This window comes from Strix aluco, chromosome 4 (genome assembly GCF_031877795.1).
Source record: "Strix aluco isolate bStrAlu1 chromosome 4, bStrAlu1.hap1, whole genome shotgun sequence".
Taxonomy (NCBI): Eukaryota; Metazoa; Chordata; class Aves; order Strigiformes; family Strigidae; genus Strix; species Strix aluco.
In genome coordinates this window covers 126,501,782-126,518,900 of record NC_133934.1, presented here as the reverse complement: position 1 = coordinate 126,518,900, position 17,119 = coordinate 126,501,782, and the positions used below count along the sequence as shown (strand labels likewise).

The 17,119-nt window shown below is 49.1% G+C and overlaps 1 protein-coding gene across 2 annotated transcripts; it reads right to left on the bottom strand.

Moving 5' to 3' along the window:
- Nucleotides 1-12,140, bottom strand: CCDC198 (coiled-coil domain containing 198). Of its 2 annotated transcripts, none has more exons than XM_074821621.1 (6): nucleotides 11,836-12,140; nucleotides 8,609-8,685; nucleotides 4,613-4,699; nucleotides 3,822-3,920; nucleotides 3,230-3,482; nucleotides 1-746 (listed from the first exon to the last, which is right to left on the bottom strand). In XM_074821621.1, exons 1-6 carry the CDS (start codon nucleotides 12,050-12,052, stop codon nucleotides 502-504), a joined length of 978 nt encoding a protein of 325 aa, XP_074677722.1. In that variant the 5' UTR covers nucleotides 12,053-12,140; the 3' UTR covers nucleotides 1-501. The 2 variants fall into 2 exon arrangements, with proteins under 2 accessions (XP_074677722.1, XP_074677723.1); XM_074821622.1 differs by having other exon boundaries at nucleotides 3,230-3,395.
- Between the last annotated feature and the right edge of the window lie 4,979 nt (nucleotides 12,141-17,119).

Genomic DNA, 17,119 nt, shown 5'->3' with positions numbered 1-17,119 from the left:
TTTTAGAAATGCCAGAATATTTATTTTAAAGACTTCTTAAATGAATCGTTTTACCTTGGATTTTAAACTGTGCTTTTGTGGTTTAGGAAAGGATACAAGGTTAAAAACAAGTTAAACAGAAAGGTTGAGTAACCCAAAGGCAAGCAAAACATTTCATTTCAGCTAGAACTTAATACTTGGAGTTAACCCAGAATATTTTCCAGCTTCTGCTTGGGTTTTTTGCCATCCTCCTCCTCCCCCCTTCATTGTTGCTCAGCCCAAGCCATTTTCTCCCCAGGTATTTTGATTCAGCCGCATAACCCAGACAGTCATTATTCACTCTACATCAGTGATCTCCTCATTTCCAGCGCTCCTTTCCACTGGCCCATACTGCCAGAAATGCCGCTTACCACAAACATTATGTCTCCACCCTCTGTCCATCCATCGGGGGGGGGGGGGTTCAGCCCCACCAGAGCTGGGCCTTGTTTCTTCAGCATGTCTCTCTCACCTCAAGCCATGCCACTAGAAATCCCTATCAAAGAAGTCATCAAAGAGAGAAACTCTCTCCGTCTTTGTTCTCACAAGCCTAGGTTTGTGGTAAATCTTCTCTTCCCCTTCCCACTCCTCGGAGCCTGTGCTGGAGGTGTCCCAGAACAGATCCCTCATCTGTGGCTCCCTGCAGAACCACAGGTCAACCTTCCTGCTCCTGCCCGGAGAGAGTTCAGCCCCATCATTCTGCCTGGAGAGTCCTCCACCCCACGTGTTTCCTTGGGGAGAGAAAAAAAAAAACAACCAAAAAACATAGTTTTGCAGAGCTGCATGCACAGTTCCCTACAGTTTAGCTGGAAATGGCTATGGGCAGCTGGAGGCAAGTGAAGAAGATCCTGAGAGGTGCCTGTAAGACCAGATCCCATGCTCGGGGCTGGGCAGGGTAAGGTGTAATATACTCAGGATTGTATTTGGTGAAATTATAGTCTGGCAAGAGACAATATGGTTTTATGCCCAAGCAGAGAGAGCTGAGCTGAAGAAACACAAGGGAATAGGAGCAGCCAAGTCTGTTCCCCTTTCTCCTGGTGAAAGTTCACCGTCCAACAAGTTTTTCACTGCTTTAAGCCTTTTTGCCCTCGGTGATACGTTTCCAGCCCGTGCTGAAGGTTGTCACGTGCAAGCAAAGCAGAACAAGGCTTGTGCCTTGGGAATGTCCGTACAAAGTGGTGGTTGAGATCCACTTCGATTTCCCCTTTGTTGGGGACAGTGAGGTCACCTTGTGTGCCCTGGCATCTCCAGCCCCCCAGCTGCTCCCCCAGCCTGCGCCAACCAGGGCCCTGAATCTTAGATCAGCATCACAGCCAAATCCAAAGCACCTCAGGTCACCCCTCCAGATTTATTCTACGTCCATTCCTGCTGCTCGCCCGTCCCAAGGTGTGCGCGGGAATGAAAAGCCCCTGCTCAGTGTTTGGTGGCATTGCTGTCACACAGACCGTGCTGTGCTTCCCTCCTGCACTACGGCGTGGGCTGCAGCAGGACAACGTGCCCAAGAGAGGCTGTGATCTGTCACCATTAAATGACTTTCACCTGATGCGTTTTCACGTCAGACGTTGAAAGTAACACGGAGCCATGGCTGGAAATCATCTAACCAGGAACATCTCACCTTAATTACACATCACCCAGAGGGATGCAAATCTGTGATGGAAATTACCTGGCTCTGGGCAGTGGGAAGCGGTTTCCATATAAAACTAGACCTAAAAAGTGATTAACCTCAGTGACTGTAACGTTTACCCCGTGGTCATTTAAGGATGGCAGGAGTCCAGAGTCTACACCATGCATAGGAATGCAACATATTGGTGGACCATGCAGTGATGAAGCCAGGAGCAAATCTCTGACAGCTGTTGCTCGAGCAGCTCATTCTCCATTTCTTTCTCCTGCTGAGCCTGGTTCCAGCTTCCCAATGTGCCCAAGGGTGCTCTGTCAGAGAAGACTTACTGCAAGGTTCAACACCCCAAAACTTATGTGGGTACCCTCCTTCAGTCCTTCATGCGTGTCAAGGAGAAGAGACAAGGCTGACTGTTCTCCCAAAAACCAGTGTCACAAGGCACCTGAAAATAACCAGCGATCTCGAATCATCCAGATTTTCCTTTTGCTGCAGGGGAACATCACACTTCCTTTCTCCAGAGCAGAAAAATTTGAGGTGTAACCAACCTGGTGCAGTAGAAGAGCTCTTCCGAAGCTCACCCTGCTTGTCCCCAGCTGAAGATTTGAACTGGTTGTTTGCTTCCCGTGCCCTGGTATATTTTGCTGGGGAGCCAGACAGTTGTGTACCCACCGATGACTGCAGCTACCAGGGGTTCAGCCCTGTCCTCCCTCCAGGAAGGGATCAGCTCCACGCCTGCATGGGGCAATCGCTGGGTCAGTGTGGGGCTGGGGCTGGGCTTTGGCTCCTCAGCTGAGGACGGATGCATGTTGCAGTATAGCCACTCTGCTAGAGTAACTCATGTCTTGTGCTTGAAGGAAAGCTGGCAGGGCACATTTTAATCAGCAACTGCCAACCCTGCCAGACTGACCACTGTGATGTTGTCATAGCCTACGTCCCCATGAGCACACCCCAGGCTCGGGCAGGAGGTGTTCACTGCTGGGGCAGAGGGCAGGAGGCAAAACCTGGTGGAAGGCTTGACCTTTGGGCAGTTATTTTCTGTTTTTTTTTCTCTTTCACCCCTTTGGCCATCATGTTGGTGGAGCTTCAGATGTTCCCCACCAGCCTGTGTGTTCACCTGTGCAGCAGTCTATATGCTCACCTTCTGGGATGCTCTTGCCTGATGGACCCCCTGACTCTCCAAGGATGTGGGACCCTGGGGACACCCTCTGTCCTCATGCTCAGTTTGCTGTGCAGGAGATCTGTGGGACAAGCTGAGGCTCTCTTCCCCATGGGAACCTGCTCCTGCAGGGATCTGGCCCTAAGGACTTTGCTTTTACACCCCTGGGGCTAGTCCATGGCTCTTAATTCCCATCTACTCAGGTCTGTTTGGATGCTCTCAGAGAAACAGCCCAGAGACCTGCACCCCATTCTGACGCATCCCAATGCTTTGCTTTACGAGTACATCTCCCAGCCTTCTCCCTCCTCCCAGCTTTTTGAACTTGCACTGTGTTATTGCAGGAGGTGGAGCAGTGGAAGCAACTTCCACAGGGAAAATTCTCTGATGACATTTAAGAGGCTGGTGAATTTTACATCTCCTTGGAAAATTATTCTACTTACCATGGTCGTCTCCATGAAAATGCTGATTGTGCTCAGCAGGGACGAGGTCTTGGCTTTCAGCACTGTTGCCTCTCTGAAGAGTGTCAAGAACTTTCTTCGGGCTGAATTCCTTGATTTTTTGTTTATTGATTTTTGCCTCCCTGTGGAGATTTTGCTTCAGCTCTGCCTGGGTTTGCAAACGAGTCATCAACAAGCAGCAGAGGAGTGAACACGTTTTAACAGCTCGAAGTGGCATATCATTAGGGGGTTGGTGCTGAAAATGATTATGCAGTTAAGTACTTTAACCAGGGCAAACGTCATTTGCCAAACTGGGTACATGACAGAACATGACCTGCATGGAGATTTTTGGTTTGTCCATGGGCCATGGTCAAAAGAGGGCAAAGCATTGTAAAAATCAGAAGTAATTCCTGATCGCAGGGGCACTGGGGATGCTCCCCACATCTCCTTGGCCTGACCCCCTGGGAAAGCTTCATTTGACCTTACCAGCAACAGGCTTTAAGCCTCCTGGTCCTTGGGAGAGACACCAGGGATGGGCAAACCCATGTCCGAGAGGAGAAGCCCCAGCCTATCCCCAAATCCATCTCAGCATTACCTCTCGGCGCCTCCGGATCAAATCCAGCATCTGCAGCTTGTGCAAGTGCTGTCGCCTTCCAGGGAGGTGTCTTAGGCTTTGCCCCCTCTTCTCAAGAGCCTACAAGGTGTTTAAAAATGTAAATAAATACACCTGCACTTTCTGAAAGAGAAAGGAACAGCCACTAGATTGCAAACCCGCACCCGGCCCCTCGGGCGCTCCCCGGATAAAGGCAGCAAGCGTCTCCCTGAGTAGTCAACTTGCAGAAATTTATCACAGATTTCCACTGTGCTAGCAGTTTATCTCACAGCTCTGGGGCATGATGGAAAAAATCTTCATTAAAACAATGTATACATGTTTCTGGCCCCCGAGGTGTTACTGCTTTGAGTTGGCTGTTCAAGATAATCTCATGATCCGAAGGGAGGAACCACTTCAGCATGTTTGGGGTTGCAGGGAGTGTTTACAACACATAGCACTGGCAGCCTTCTCCCTGCCAACTGCAAGCGATGGGTGTTCAAGTTGCTCAACCATATAAAAAAGGTGGTCCTTAAACCTTTAGCCTCAAAAATATTCAAGGTTCTGGCTCAGCAGATCTACCTCATCCAGGGAACGGTCACACTGGAGATTCAGAAACTTTCGCCTTATTTTGTATCCTTTCACCCACACACCAGTGTTTCATCTGGTTCCCAAGCTCAGCCAGGGACAGGAGCACAGCTGGTGTAAAACACCAACTTCTGCTCTTCGGGGTGCCTGAACCCTGAGAGCCTGCAGCCAACAATGACCCGTGCACAGAGCTCAACCCATGCCCTTACCTTCGTTTTTGGGCTTGCAGCCACTTCTTGCTGACTCCAGGGCTCTGCAGGAATGATTGCTTGTGGAGGGCCAGCAGGTTCAAGCCTCTACAAGTCCAATATTTATAATATTCAGCATTGCTTGTTCCACACAATCATAAAACCTGATGTGAAACTACCTTGACATTTTCCCAGCTCCAATTCTGACCTGGCTGCTTGGGATACAGGAAGGAGATTAGCATCTCTAGCAGATGTTCAGTGAGATGAGCATCTCCTTTGGTCCTTTAGGAGTGGACAAAACTGGGGAAATCTTCTGCGTTACTGTCAAGGCAGCAAAAACCCAGTTTGACATGAGTTTCATCCCTGTAGGTATTTCTCTTTGAGCCTCAACAGTGCCCAAGGCTCCAGCTAAGACCAGTGAAGACAAACCCCAGCCCAGATTGCATCATGTCAAAGCTGAAGCATGGCAAGGTATCATAATTTAATATAAGACTCCTAAACAGGTCATCTGAGGGCAGATCCCAGTTACCTGAGACCCAGAGCAACATTCTCTCTTTTATGTTGGCCTAAGTAAGACCTTTCTCTGCAGAACTATGCATGGTACAGAGTGCCTTTCCTGGTAGCTAATGAAAGTGGGCAAAGACTTGCTTTACAGACTGCTCTGAGCATGGCTTTTTATCTTAAGGAGCTAAGTTGCCTCCTTAAATCATACCAAACTACTAGATCATACTGGGTCATTTCATGGCTCGATATTGCTAGTGTCCTCTTCTAGGATGGGAGCTCCATACAGCTTCCATAAAAATTAAGAGGAGCATCATCAAGGACTTCACCAGTAAGACCTGACTTACTTTATGTGGAACATCATTAACTCCTTGAATATGAACCAGTGTCAATAAATGATGACACGTCTCTGCCTGCACTGAACTGCTGACAAAGCCTGAGCTGTAATTTTGAAGCATCCTGTAAATCAGTGCAAAAACACAGGAGAAAAAAAGTCAGCAACGTCAGGTAAAGGGGGAATTCCCCATCAGCCCCAAACGCCAAGTTCACATGTCTCAGCGTCAAAAAACCCTACAAAACTGAATATGAAGCTTAAAAAATGGCACTAGATGGCAGCAAGTGACACCACAAACTGCAGTCTGGGCTGTGCATCACTCCTAGATGCCACCAAGGCAGCCAGCCCTGCGTGGCTGAGGGCAAATCTATCCTGCATCTATCGGCTCATCTCACTGCGTGTGGCAGGGAAGCCAAGTTTCAGGCTTTCGGCTAAAGTTGTGTCGCAGGTTGGAAAACTGACTCTTTTCTTTTGTCTCTGTGAACCTCACGGGATTTTTCTCTGGAAATTTTCTCAGACCGAAATCCTCTAAAAGTCCTTCAGCAGGCCACGTCATCCTGCTCTGCTGTCTTTGAAAATATTCCTGCAGGGAAAAGGGCTTTTGCTGGTGCAGTTTACATCCCTAACAGCAAAGGCAGAAACATGGTGTAGGATTAACATTGTCGTCGTCCTGCAATGAGTATTATCAGTGTTTTAATAATACATAAATATGGCCGTAATGGAAATAAGATCAATGACAAAAAATTCTATGCTGGTAGGAGATTTTAAATGAGGCTGGGATTCCACATGATAGCTCACAGAGCATAGCTGGGCTCATTCCAGGTGCTGCTGCCTCATCCACCAAATCCAGGGACACATTATTCAGTAGCCAGTGGCCGTCTGTGCTCTCTGAAGCCACCAGTTTTGGCCAGAGCCGCAGCCCCGTGTGAAGGGGTTTTAACTGACCCTGTCTGGTGACTCTTCTGTTCTTTATTATATTCAAAAGACCTTAATCACAGCAAGGAAGGTTTGAGCAATACAGCCTTGCTTTGGTGGGTTTGCTGTTGTGGGATACGTGCAGAGGGTTTGTCACTGAATTTTGGGAAAGTGGAGATGCTCTCAGGGAGGTCTCACAGGGAGGTGAGAATTTCCCCCAAGGATTTGAATTGCAAGGGGTTAGATAGGTGCCTGGGAAGGAAGATGACCAGTGCAGGCAGCTGAGGGGCAGCTCAGTGCTGGTGTAACCCAGGGGAGTTCCAGGGCTGCTCTAAGCTGCACCCAGTGATGGGGCAACCTACAGGAGGGCCACAGAGAAGCACAGTAGGGGCAAATACATCTCTTTCATGGGTTAAACACCCAAGAAGTGTGTTTGCCTCTGTTTATCCCCAGCCACCAAGGACTCCCTCCAGACACCTAATTAGGTGACTGATGTGCCCTGTGCAGCTGGGCTCTCTTAGAGGGGTACAACATTGGTCCTTAATTGCTAATTGGAAGTCCTGCCTAAATGAGAGCATGGGGGTGGGTGGGTTATTTCCAGCAGCTGATCACTTCCCCAAGCAGAACATCCTGCTGCACCTGTGCTTGGAGGGGTCTGCTTATGTTTTCCTCTTTCCCTGCCTGACTTTATTCCTCTGTGCTCAGGTTTAGAGCCCCCAGACCTGGGCCAGGCAGCAGAGAAGAAACACAGATGAAAGCCTCAAGCAGGGTCTCTAACAGAGAAAGATCGGAGGAGCAAAGTGGGGAAGCTGCAGCTCTGGGGCATCCAGAGTGGGGCTGACATCCCTCCCTGTCCCTTTGTGAGCATGTAGGGAAGAAGGGAGAGCTCAATCTCAGCTAAACACCATCAGCTTTGCATCCTCAACAGTGAGCAGGTAAGAGATGGGAAGGTGGAAGGTGTTGCTAGTTGGTTTTGGAGAGTGTGGAGAAGCAGTGAAAATTCAGAGAAAGCAGTGTGCTTCTCTGGGTTTGGGTTTCAAATAACCTGATCTATGGCAAGAAGTGTACAGCCCTGGTTAGCCCTGTGAGCATGTGATGGGGTCTTTCCAAGGGCTGAGCCTCACCCAGGTTTCGTACTGTGTAAAAACATCAGTGCAGAAAAATATCAGCACAGAAAATGGATGCGGAGGGGTTCTTGTCACTTTTTTAAAAAATGACATAGCAACTCTAACCCTTGTGTAGTACGGTACATTAGCTGTGGTTCCTTTCCTCCTCTGCAGTAAATTATATGAATACAAAAATATTTCTGGAGCTTTAGTTATGCTGTGGTAACTCCTGTGTGTGGGAAAACCCTGATTGCCAGGTCAGGTAGAGTCATGGCTTTCAGGGCTTGGAGGGGAAGGGATCTGGGAAGTGTGGGAAGGGGAAAGGAAGGAGGTCAAGGAGGAGTGAACAGGGGTGTTTTATGTTTGTTTGAGGGGAAATTTTTTTAATATCTAGCTAGAGAGCTGTGTGTGTGCTACATACCATGCTATTGAGGGGAGGAGGTGAAGGTATGTGCAGGCACACAGCACGCGTAGCAATTCTTGAAACCAAAAATAATTGCTCTGTACTCTCACCAGCCCCTATTGCAAAGCATATCTGTCTGCTTTACCTGCCTCTCTGCCCTTAAGCTGATGCCAGACCTTGATGGGATATTTGACCAGAAGAGCCAAAACCAGCCCCACGGGATGCAAGTTGGATCCCTTCTGCAAAGGGCTTGTTCTTGGCCACGTTAGCCCCATGGGAGCGCTAAGATTTGGCTGCAGGTACCCAGACACCACAAAGGAAAGTGGGTTATTACATGGGAGGGGGCCTCATGGCCAGAGCTGGGACATGTGTCCTCGTTATGGAGTCTCCATAGCACACCAGGGCTGGCCCGCAAGGCACAACCCACGCAGTCAGGCAGGAAGACAAAGGCGGGGCCTCGCTGTGTTGTCCCCTCTCTGACCGTTTTTGGAAGATGAAGTCCTTGCCCTTGTGCTAATGAACCAGAAATAGCCTCTCTGTAGCCAGCATCCCAGCTCTGCCCCAGGTATCAAGCTTGGCCTGGTGATAAAGCTCATCTGGGGATGGTTATCTAAAGGTAGGACCTCCTGCTTGCACTGCTGTAGGATATTTGTTTCCCTACCACGGTGCTGTGACATGTGCCCATGTCCCCAAGCACAAAAGCCCATGTCAATGGATCAACCGGAGCAACTCGTAGGGAGTTTTCAAACTCGCCTTACTTGAGGTCTTCGAGGTGGGTGCTGTTTAATGATGCTGGTTTCTCCCTTTTCCGGCATGGTGTTGAAAGCAAGGGGCCCTTAAAGATTAGAGAAGAAATGGACCAAGTTACTTCTGGATGATCATCAACTGCTAGGCTGTACTCAGCAATGGTTTTCTGCCCTGGTTTTGGGTTTGCATGTCCCACTAAAGTCTCTCGCAGTGTACTCCAGTAACACATGGTATAAATTATTCTATTAGCTGTAGAAATAAAGTGAGGATGTAGCTGTGGTTCTAACAACGTGTCTGCTGCGTACCTCTCCTACTTCCCTCTACAACCCCTCATACATACTATACATGACAATAACCATCCTCCGTATCCCCTATGGTCTCCCCAAGTCCCTGGGGTTCCCGTGTGACCAAGGGTCCTCTTCTCCTCCTGTGGCCTGTGACCATCAGCTGGTCAAGAAACCTGTGAGCTTTGCTGCTTCCTCACTGCCTGCCCTTTTAAAGTAGGGAACAGGCAGCAGTTTGGGCCTTTTCTTGCTGCTCGGTCCCTGAGACTTTATTATTGGGGTTTTTTTGGTGGAACTGAGAAATATCTCTGATGCTTTTACTGACCATGGCAGAGCTGGGTTACAGCCAGCCAGTGGATTCAGAAGTTAGTGGGTTACAGTCAGACAATCAGTATGATCACAGACCCTCATCTTTGGAAATCGGCATGAAATAACATGTTACACCCCAGTGATCACCAGTTAGTTATTAAAGCAGTGCTTTTGCTGGGGCCTGGACGTGATCTGGGCTCCAGTATGTTCTGCACTGGTGCTCTCGGGGACACGGCTGCCTTTTTTTTTTTTTCTTGCACAAAGAAATACTCATGTGCAGTAAGTATTTCTTTTACAAAATAGTTTCTCTATCCCACCTATTCTCCAAAAAAACTGTCTTGGTACATAAAAATGCCGCTGTATACGTGGAGTTGAGTGAGGTGTTGCTGAGCAGCTCCTGCTCCCGCATGGTGGGACCCCTGAGGTGGCCACAGGAGAGGACAGTTGGGGATAAAGTGCAGGAATTACATTATGGTTGGTGCCAAATTTAATAGTTATATTCAAAAGAAAAATAATAACTTGGAGGTCACTTTATGGAGGCTTCAGTGGTCCCTTTAAATGAGCCCCATGGAACATTGCCAAGGCAGGGCTCTTGGAGAAGAGACAGAAGGTGATGGAGGGTGTTGGGGTATGGGAGGAGGGGGTGATTCCATCAGATAAATGATTGCTGGGCTCTGCTGAGCACCGGCAATGATTAACCACTGAGCAAAGCTGCGGCTGCTCCGCACATGCAGGAACGGGAACCTGGAGTGAAAATTTACAGCGCGGGTGGCTCCTCCGGAGATGGACTTCGGCTGCCGGGGAGCACACACTGAAATAGCAGCTTGTAATAGCAAAAGGGAGGTTATTAACTTACTGCCTCTCAATCTGCAGGACAAATGAGCGCATAGGGAATTTCTAAGGGGGAGGTAAAACGTAATGAGGTGGCTCATGGTGCTGGGAACGTGGGACCCAGCACAGGCTGGGCTGGGGCTGACGAGAAGCTTTGTCTGGTGAGGTGTATGGCTTTGGGGAAGTTATTTCTGCCTTATGAGGTTTGATGGTTTGTGTTGTGTTTGTTTGGGGTTTTTTTAGATTATTCCCTCTTACCCTATCCATGCATATGTGTTGTAGGAGATTTGCCCCTATCTTGTACAGATACAGAACTGGGAGCCAAGTACTTGCTGCCCTCAAACCTGCTTAGTCCTGGGGCAGGGATGTTCCCTCACACACCTGTATGATGCTGGTGGGGATGGACCATCATCCCTCCCACAGAGGGATCATGGGGCCCAAGCTGAAGTCATTCTTGTGAATTTTATTTTTTACCCTTGCACTTTAGCAGCAGCAGATCCTCCCCTCCCCAAGGGAGGAATCGGGATTTAACACAAACCAAGGTGAACCCTCATAAACCACATAAAACCTATTCTCTTGGAGGCTTTGCTTATTTAGAGAGCAGCTCAAGCTAATACATTGCTCAAGTACTCTTGAGCATACTTTTTTTTATTTCTGAAAATGAAAAGTAATAGAAAATGACATTTATTGAAGGGGTTTTAAAGTTTTTTATAAAAGTACATAAGTTTTACAAGCACTTGTTAAATACCCAGTGATGATAATTTTCCAGAACAGGAATATTTGGTTGTTCTTTATGTCATGAAGTACTTTAAACCCCCTGTTGTACAGCCAGGCCTGATCCGTATTTGCCCCAGGACCTCTGACTCCAGGAGCATCACTATTATTTTGCCAGAGGTTGATTTGCTTTCCCCTTCTCCTGATGCTTCTCAGCGGCTGATCCTGAGGGAAATATCCAGCCCCTGGTGAAGCAGCGGTGCTTAACGCTGCTCGGAGTGTCAGAAATTCATTTTTGGAAATGGAAAAGAGGGGAGCAGGGTGCTGAAGCTGCAGATCCTCCTTCCTCTGCATTGCCCTTTCTCAAACCACATGGGCGTTCATGGGGGTTTCTTCCTACACTCCCCTAACGTGGCTGTTCGTCACCATCCAGCTCGTCGTATGGAGCTACGCGTCCACCTGCAGATGGGTCCAAACCTTCTTCCTCTCCTCCGAGAAGGGTTTGGGTATGGATGGAGTTTAAACCCTGCTGTGAAAGGCTGCGGGAGAGGCTGCACGATGCCACTTGCAGAAAAACACACGCAGCTATGCTATTCACCGCCTTCTGCCTCTTGGCTTATGGAAATTAGCCCTGCGCAAGACATGGCTATAATTTATTTTAATGATGAATTTTACCTGCTAGGAACATTACCCAGAATCTAATTCTAATTAAGCTAATGATATCGATATGCCCAGTGGCGGCAGGTGAGCAGAGCGGGTGTGTAACAGGGAGTTACGGGGCTGCTGTACGAGGACTTGCTCGGATGCAGGCATGGCAGGTCGATGATGGGGAGTGGGGCTGTTCCCAGTGGGATGACTGATGGGAGTAAGGAGCATGGGATCTGGGCTCTGGGGACTGAGATGCTTGCCAAAACAGGCTGGGGGAGAAAAAACGAGTTTTCCCAAAGCTAAAATGTCCTGGAAATGGCAAAAATCTACTGATTGACGTGTGCACAGACCTACACCCACCCCGCACCGCAGCAAGCAAACCCACAGCCCCAGCTGATGCCCCACGGGTCTCTGCCCTGCGCTTCACAATAATTAATTGATGACTCCCTTACCTGCAGCGGCTCTCCCATACCAGGTCTCCCGGAGCGGTGGAAGTTCCCGGTGAAAGGTGGGTTTTCCCCACTCCGCCGTGGCTGGTGGGTGCAGGCTGGGCTCTCCCAGCACTCCAGGGAGGCTGTATGGAGCAGCGAGAGTGGGCAGGTCCTCCCCGACACGCATCGGTGCCACCTTGGTCACCTTGGGGTGTGCCTTGGAAGAGCTCAGGCCCATTTTGCAGCGCGGTGGCTTTGAAAGGAGAAGGAAAACCCCCTCATACACCTCCCTCCCTGAACATGGAGGGATCTCTGTGAGTGACTGCTGGGCCCGGGGAGCCTCCTGCCGGCTGCGAGGCCGAGGCTGGCTCCCACGGATGTGCCCACACGTCCTTCCCGGGTCGGTTAAACATTGACCTGTCCCTGGTCATTACTCCATGGGGAGGAGAGGTGGCTGCTGCTGACAGAGAAGTGGCCAGCAGCTCAGGGAGGCAGCGCCAAGCCCTGGGGAAGCTTTATTTTTTTACCTACGAGTGATTTTCAACCAGGGGCACCACCTCAGGTGGCTGTTGGCTGACCTGGATGTATTTCTACAAGCAGATCTTGCTAAATCTTCAGGTTTTGGAAGGAAATTAAATCCTTGGAGCATCAGAAGGGTTAAAGCATCTCCCACCCTGCATGGGAGAGGCAGATGGGGGACAGGGGCTGGCCAAGGAGCATCCTCCACCCTTGCTCCTGCCAGCTGGTGGCAGTGTTGGAAAAAATGCAGCCTTAGCACAAACCCACCTGAAAATGTCGGCCAAAGTGAGTCATATTCTGCACTTTTGGAGCTGCTGCAGGATTTGGGCCAAACGCAACAGGATCAGTGCATAAGGGAAAGATCTGCATTTCTCCATCTGCTCCCAAGGCATATGAGGGGGTTCAGAGGGCACAGTTTCCTCGGAGCTGTAGGGAGCCATTCATTTCCAAGGTGAAGTGGTTGGAAAATATGTAGGGAGGATTATTTATGCAACACGATTAATATTGCAGGGTGGGTTTTGTGGGTAGGGTTGTGGGAGGTAGTCAGAGCACCTGTGGTCTCCACAGTGAAACATGTGGAAAATGGCAAAGACCAAGCATGTGAGAGAGCCCAAAACACCATCAGAACCAGGATTCATTTAGTGGAAGATCATCCCACTGGGATTCCTGGAGTGATCCTGTATAGGTTTGGAGCAATTGGGGCCTCTTTTGACTTTTCTCTTGGGAGAGGAGTGTGAGGAGGAGGGTTCACAGCAGAGCCAAGTGTCCAGCACTCATGGCCAGTAGATCCACAGATGGACCACTCAATTCCCCCTTGATGGAAATGGGGAGGTTTTGAGCTGCAAAATGCCACTGGTCAGAGGTGGGACCTCCCAGAAGAAATTATTCATCCCTGGAGCAACCCAACCAGTTCATGTTTTTAGCCGCAAAGCACTAACATCACTTGTGGCTTTGCTTTACAACCAGTCACATAGGGCATGAGGGAGCAGAGTAGCCTAGTCTGTATTTTTTTCCCCTTCTTCAAATGAAGACATAAATGTTTCCCTCCTGAGTTTCTCAGTGCTTAATGTCTATTTTTCCTTTTTTTTTTTTTTCTTTTCCCTTCCCCCTCCCCTGCTGAGAACAGGTCATTCCTGTTAAGCAGCTTGGTAAAATAATAAATTAAATGCAATGATGGATGTGTCAGAGTGGCAGAAAATGCCTGTGGATGTCACAGCTAGTGCCCATAGTGCTGTATCTGGGTGTTTCACCTGGGTGTGACGCTGTGGCCCTGCTGAAGTCCTCGCAGGGTCCCCCTGCTCCCCGTGCTGGCAAACCCCCTCTCTTGGCCAGGTTTCTTTCCAAGCTATATGGGTTTCCCCACCTGCCCTGCAGGATGGCACCATGGCTTGTCGTACAGTGATTTCAGGAAAGGGATTGCAAAGGAACAAACATACCCAAGGTTGATACTGCTCCAAGGACTTCATCTCCTGGTGAAGAGATCCTCCTCCTTGCATTTAAAGGTGATGCAGTATCCCTCTGGCTGGCTCATGAGCGCCAGGTCCCACCTCCCCTGCTGCAGTACAGCTCTGTGCCCCACGTGCCCAAGGGTGTTAGCCTGGCAGCACTGCACAGCACCTTGATGCTGCATCAGTTAATGACGAACATCTCCCAGAAAATCCCTAAAATCTCAGCATCTGGGTACTTTGGAGCTGAGCTTTAATCTCCACACACCTTTACTTTGTAAAGCAAAGAGGGCCAAGAGGAGCAGCTGTGGGTTTGGGGTGGGGGGAGGAAGGCAGGCTGCAAAAAGATACCCTTCCTGCAGATAGCTGGGGCAAACCGAGAGCAAATTGGGGTTGAACTGGGTCCTGGAAGGGCCCAATGGTACTGGAAGAGGCTTCTCAAATATCATCACTTGCAATTGCTGTGCCAAAATTACCCCTTCACACCTTTACCCGGGCTCCCCGGACCATGGCTGTGCAGGGTGTTGTGTAGATGCTGGGGGGGTTTGCTGGGTGAGCTCTGTGTGTGCAGTGGTGGAGATCATGGTTATCATCATTGGCATCGTTTCAGCCTGCTCAGCTCAAGAGTGAGTGGTGCCAGCCCCTGCTACGGCACAAGTAATCCTGGTGTTAAACCCCACACTTACACCTGCCTTTAACACCAGCCGATGGCATTTGAAGGGGGTAAGGATGGGCTGAGGTTCAGGCTGGCTTCATCACTGCACTTCTGGTGATGTGAAACTCATCCTTTTCTTTAACTGGGGGGTTATTTAATGCAGCCTTTTATCTGTGTTTAAGGTTCAGTTTGATTCTCAAGCGCTGTGCTGTAGAAAAGTGGGGCTGGAAGGAACTTTGGTCCCACACATTGCCTTTAGGGACAGCATATGGTCCCTCCCGGGAGAGTTGGAAGCTCTTTATTCCTTGATTTATTGCCTGAAACCCTCCACCTGGAACCTAAAAGTGGTACAGATCTTTCCAGAATTGGATTTTCCAGCAAATTTATTGTAGTCAGAATGAAATCATTGACCCCTAAGCCCTCTAATGCTATTGTTTTAAGGAAGAAACAGGGAAAGCCCAAGGGTAGTGCAGTGCCGTGACTTGGGGCAAGGCATTTTCCCATGGAGGAGCAGACTTCATTACTCACCTGCACGTGGAGCAAAGGGGAACCAAGGGGAAGATTCAGCACGGGGCACCAGTCTAACATCCAGCTGCAACGGCGGATTGCCTCTGCCTTAAAACTTCTCCTTAAAAATGATATTTAAACTACAAAAACCACAGGCGCAGGAGGAAATGGAAAGTGGGCAGCACTGATTTTTGCCAGAATAACGCCTGGTCTTTATGCAAATCTCGTGTGAGTAAAGCAGAAGGAACTGTAACAATGCAAATAGGCTTGTTGTCATTTTATTATGCTTGCAGCATGTTTAGCTGGCCATAGCGTGAACAAACGGAGCGGTGAAGAGAGGAAAATAATCCAGCACCATTTCACTGGCTGGGATACACACCAGTGCCGCTAATAGATTCTGTTATTACACATCTGTAAAGTCAAGAAATACAGTTTCTTCCTCCCGCTGCTGCTTGTCGCCTGTATTAACAGGGGATGTTCATCTTATCCCAGCCAGGGCTGAGGATACCGGTGGTGCTGAGATAACATTGTCCGCAGTGCCTGGTCGCTGAGCCCTCCGGAGAGGGCGCGCGCAGGCGGCGATGCTCGAGGCAGGTTATTTGCAGCATATTTTGTTTTCCTTCCAGAGAGCCGGGCCCTGGCATGAACGAGAATCTGATAACGCAGCTGCTGGATCCAAACTAGTGTTTTCCTGGGGTGCAAACGAGATGGTGCAACTGAAATGAAACATTCACCTTGCTGGAGACAGTAGAAGGGCTCATCAGAGATGCCCACAGCAGCAGAAGTAACCACATCTTATCGGTCACTTGATGGGTACAATTACTGTTTTGCATTCCTCTGATGGATCATCAACACCATCATACAAAGTACCCTCATTTATTGTCTGATTTCTCAGGTTTGATGGGTTTTCTCTAGCTGAAAGGCTGAGCGGCACTCTAGGGAAAACAATTAACGTTCCTCACTTAATAAGGAAGACAAACTGCAGGTTGGGCAGTGAGTGAAAGAGGGGGGCCGTAGGGAATCGCTGAGGGGGATGAGCACCCCTGGAAAGCACCTGAGCACAATGCAACCAAGGGAGTAGGTACCTGTTTGCCTCTGGGGATCTGGGGCACTCGTGGCTACAGCGGTGGATGTTGCCCAGAGCTGATGGTGGGGGAAAGATGAAGGAGTAAATCCCTCCTGCCCATCTGCAGCAGGGGCTGGGGGGAGTGAGGCGGTGGCAGAGAGGGGAAAGCCTTCTGCAGCCCTGGTCCAACCCTCAGCGCTGTTTGCTGTGCAGGCAGCAACATGGGGGATGCTCGCTCCTGGCAGAAAGCTGGGGTTGGGTTAGATGATGTCTGTTAACCCTGATGTGAGGCGGAAGGTGGCTGCTGGGCTCAGAGCTACATGTCTTTTCTCCCTGTAGAAATGTAAGGGTGATCGCTGGTCCCTGGGGATGGGACATGCACAGGGGCTGCTCATAGAGAGTGACAGGCTGGCACAGTAACACGCTGTGCCCCTGGCCATGAAATGTCTCGAGAAGGGGAAAACTGACTCAAACACAGGGATTTCACGTGATTTTTCCCTGCTGAATACTCAATGAGGTTCCTTGAGGGATCCGGTCCTGAGCCTGAAGATGCTGCTGCCATGAGGCTGCTTGCCAAAATGTACTTATCAATGCATACTAAAAGGAAATGTTTGTTTTTCCCATGTGTTCAGTTTGGCAGGAGCTAAAATTTCAGTAAAACACATCTCTAAAACTATCTAGTAATTTAAATGAATATACCAACTCCAAAATCGACTTGTGGTGGTGCCCAAGCTGCCATATGCTATTTGCTCTCAGCCATATCGTTCCATCAGTATCTCCTGTTTGATATAATTCACTTTTTTAAGAATATTTTTAATGTCTAGCTCCTTTCAAAAGCAGCTGACGAGGAGCTGAGCCCAGCTTCTCAAATGCTAGGAGAGAGTTTTAAAAGACTCTGTGTGCATACCCAAATCTTACACTGCTGGGTTTAGTGCAAATGGGGATGGTTGTTTGGGTTGGTGTCTACAGTCCTAATTCTGCAGTTGTGTGATGAAAGAGCCCAGCTTTGGGGGTTGTTAGGTTTTTTTTTTTTTAAATATACACAGGTAATTTGTTAACTCTGCTGGTTGCAATGAACAGTTTAGACATGAATGTTAAAAGATAAAAAACATC

Coding starts and splice junctions, on each gene's coding strand:
- CCDC198 (XM_074821621.1), bottom strand. CDS start 12,052: ATGGGCCTGAGCTCTTCCAAGGCACACCCCAAGGTGACCAAGGTGGCA. Junction 3,921..4,612: donor CTGCAAGCCCAAAAACGAAG/GTAAGGGCATGG, acceptor AACACCTTGTAG/GCTCTTGAGAAGAGGGGGCA. Junction 747..3,229: donor TTTTCATGGAGACGACCATG/GTAAGTAGAATA, acceptor TCTCTCCCCAAG/GAAACACGTGGGGTGGAGGA.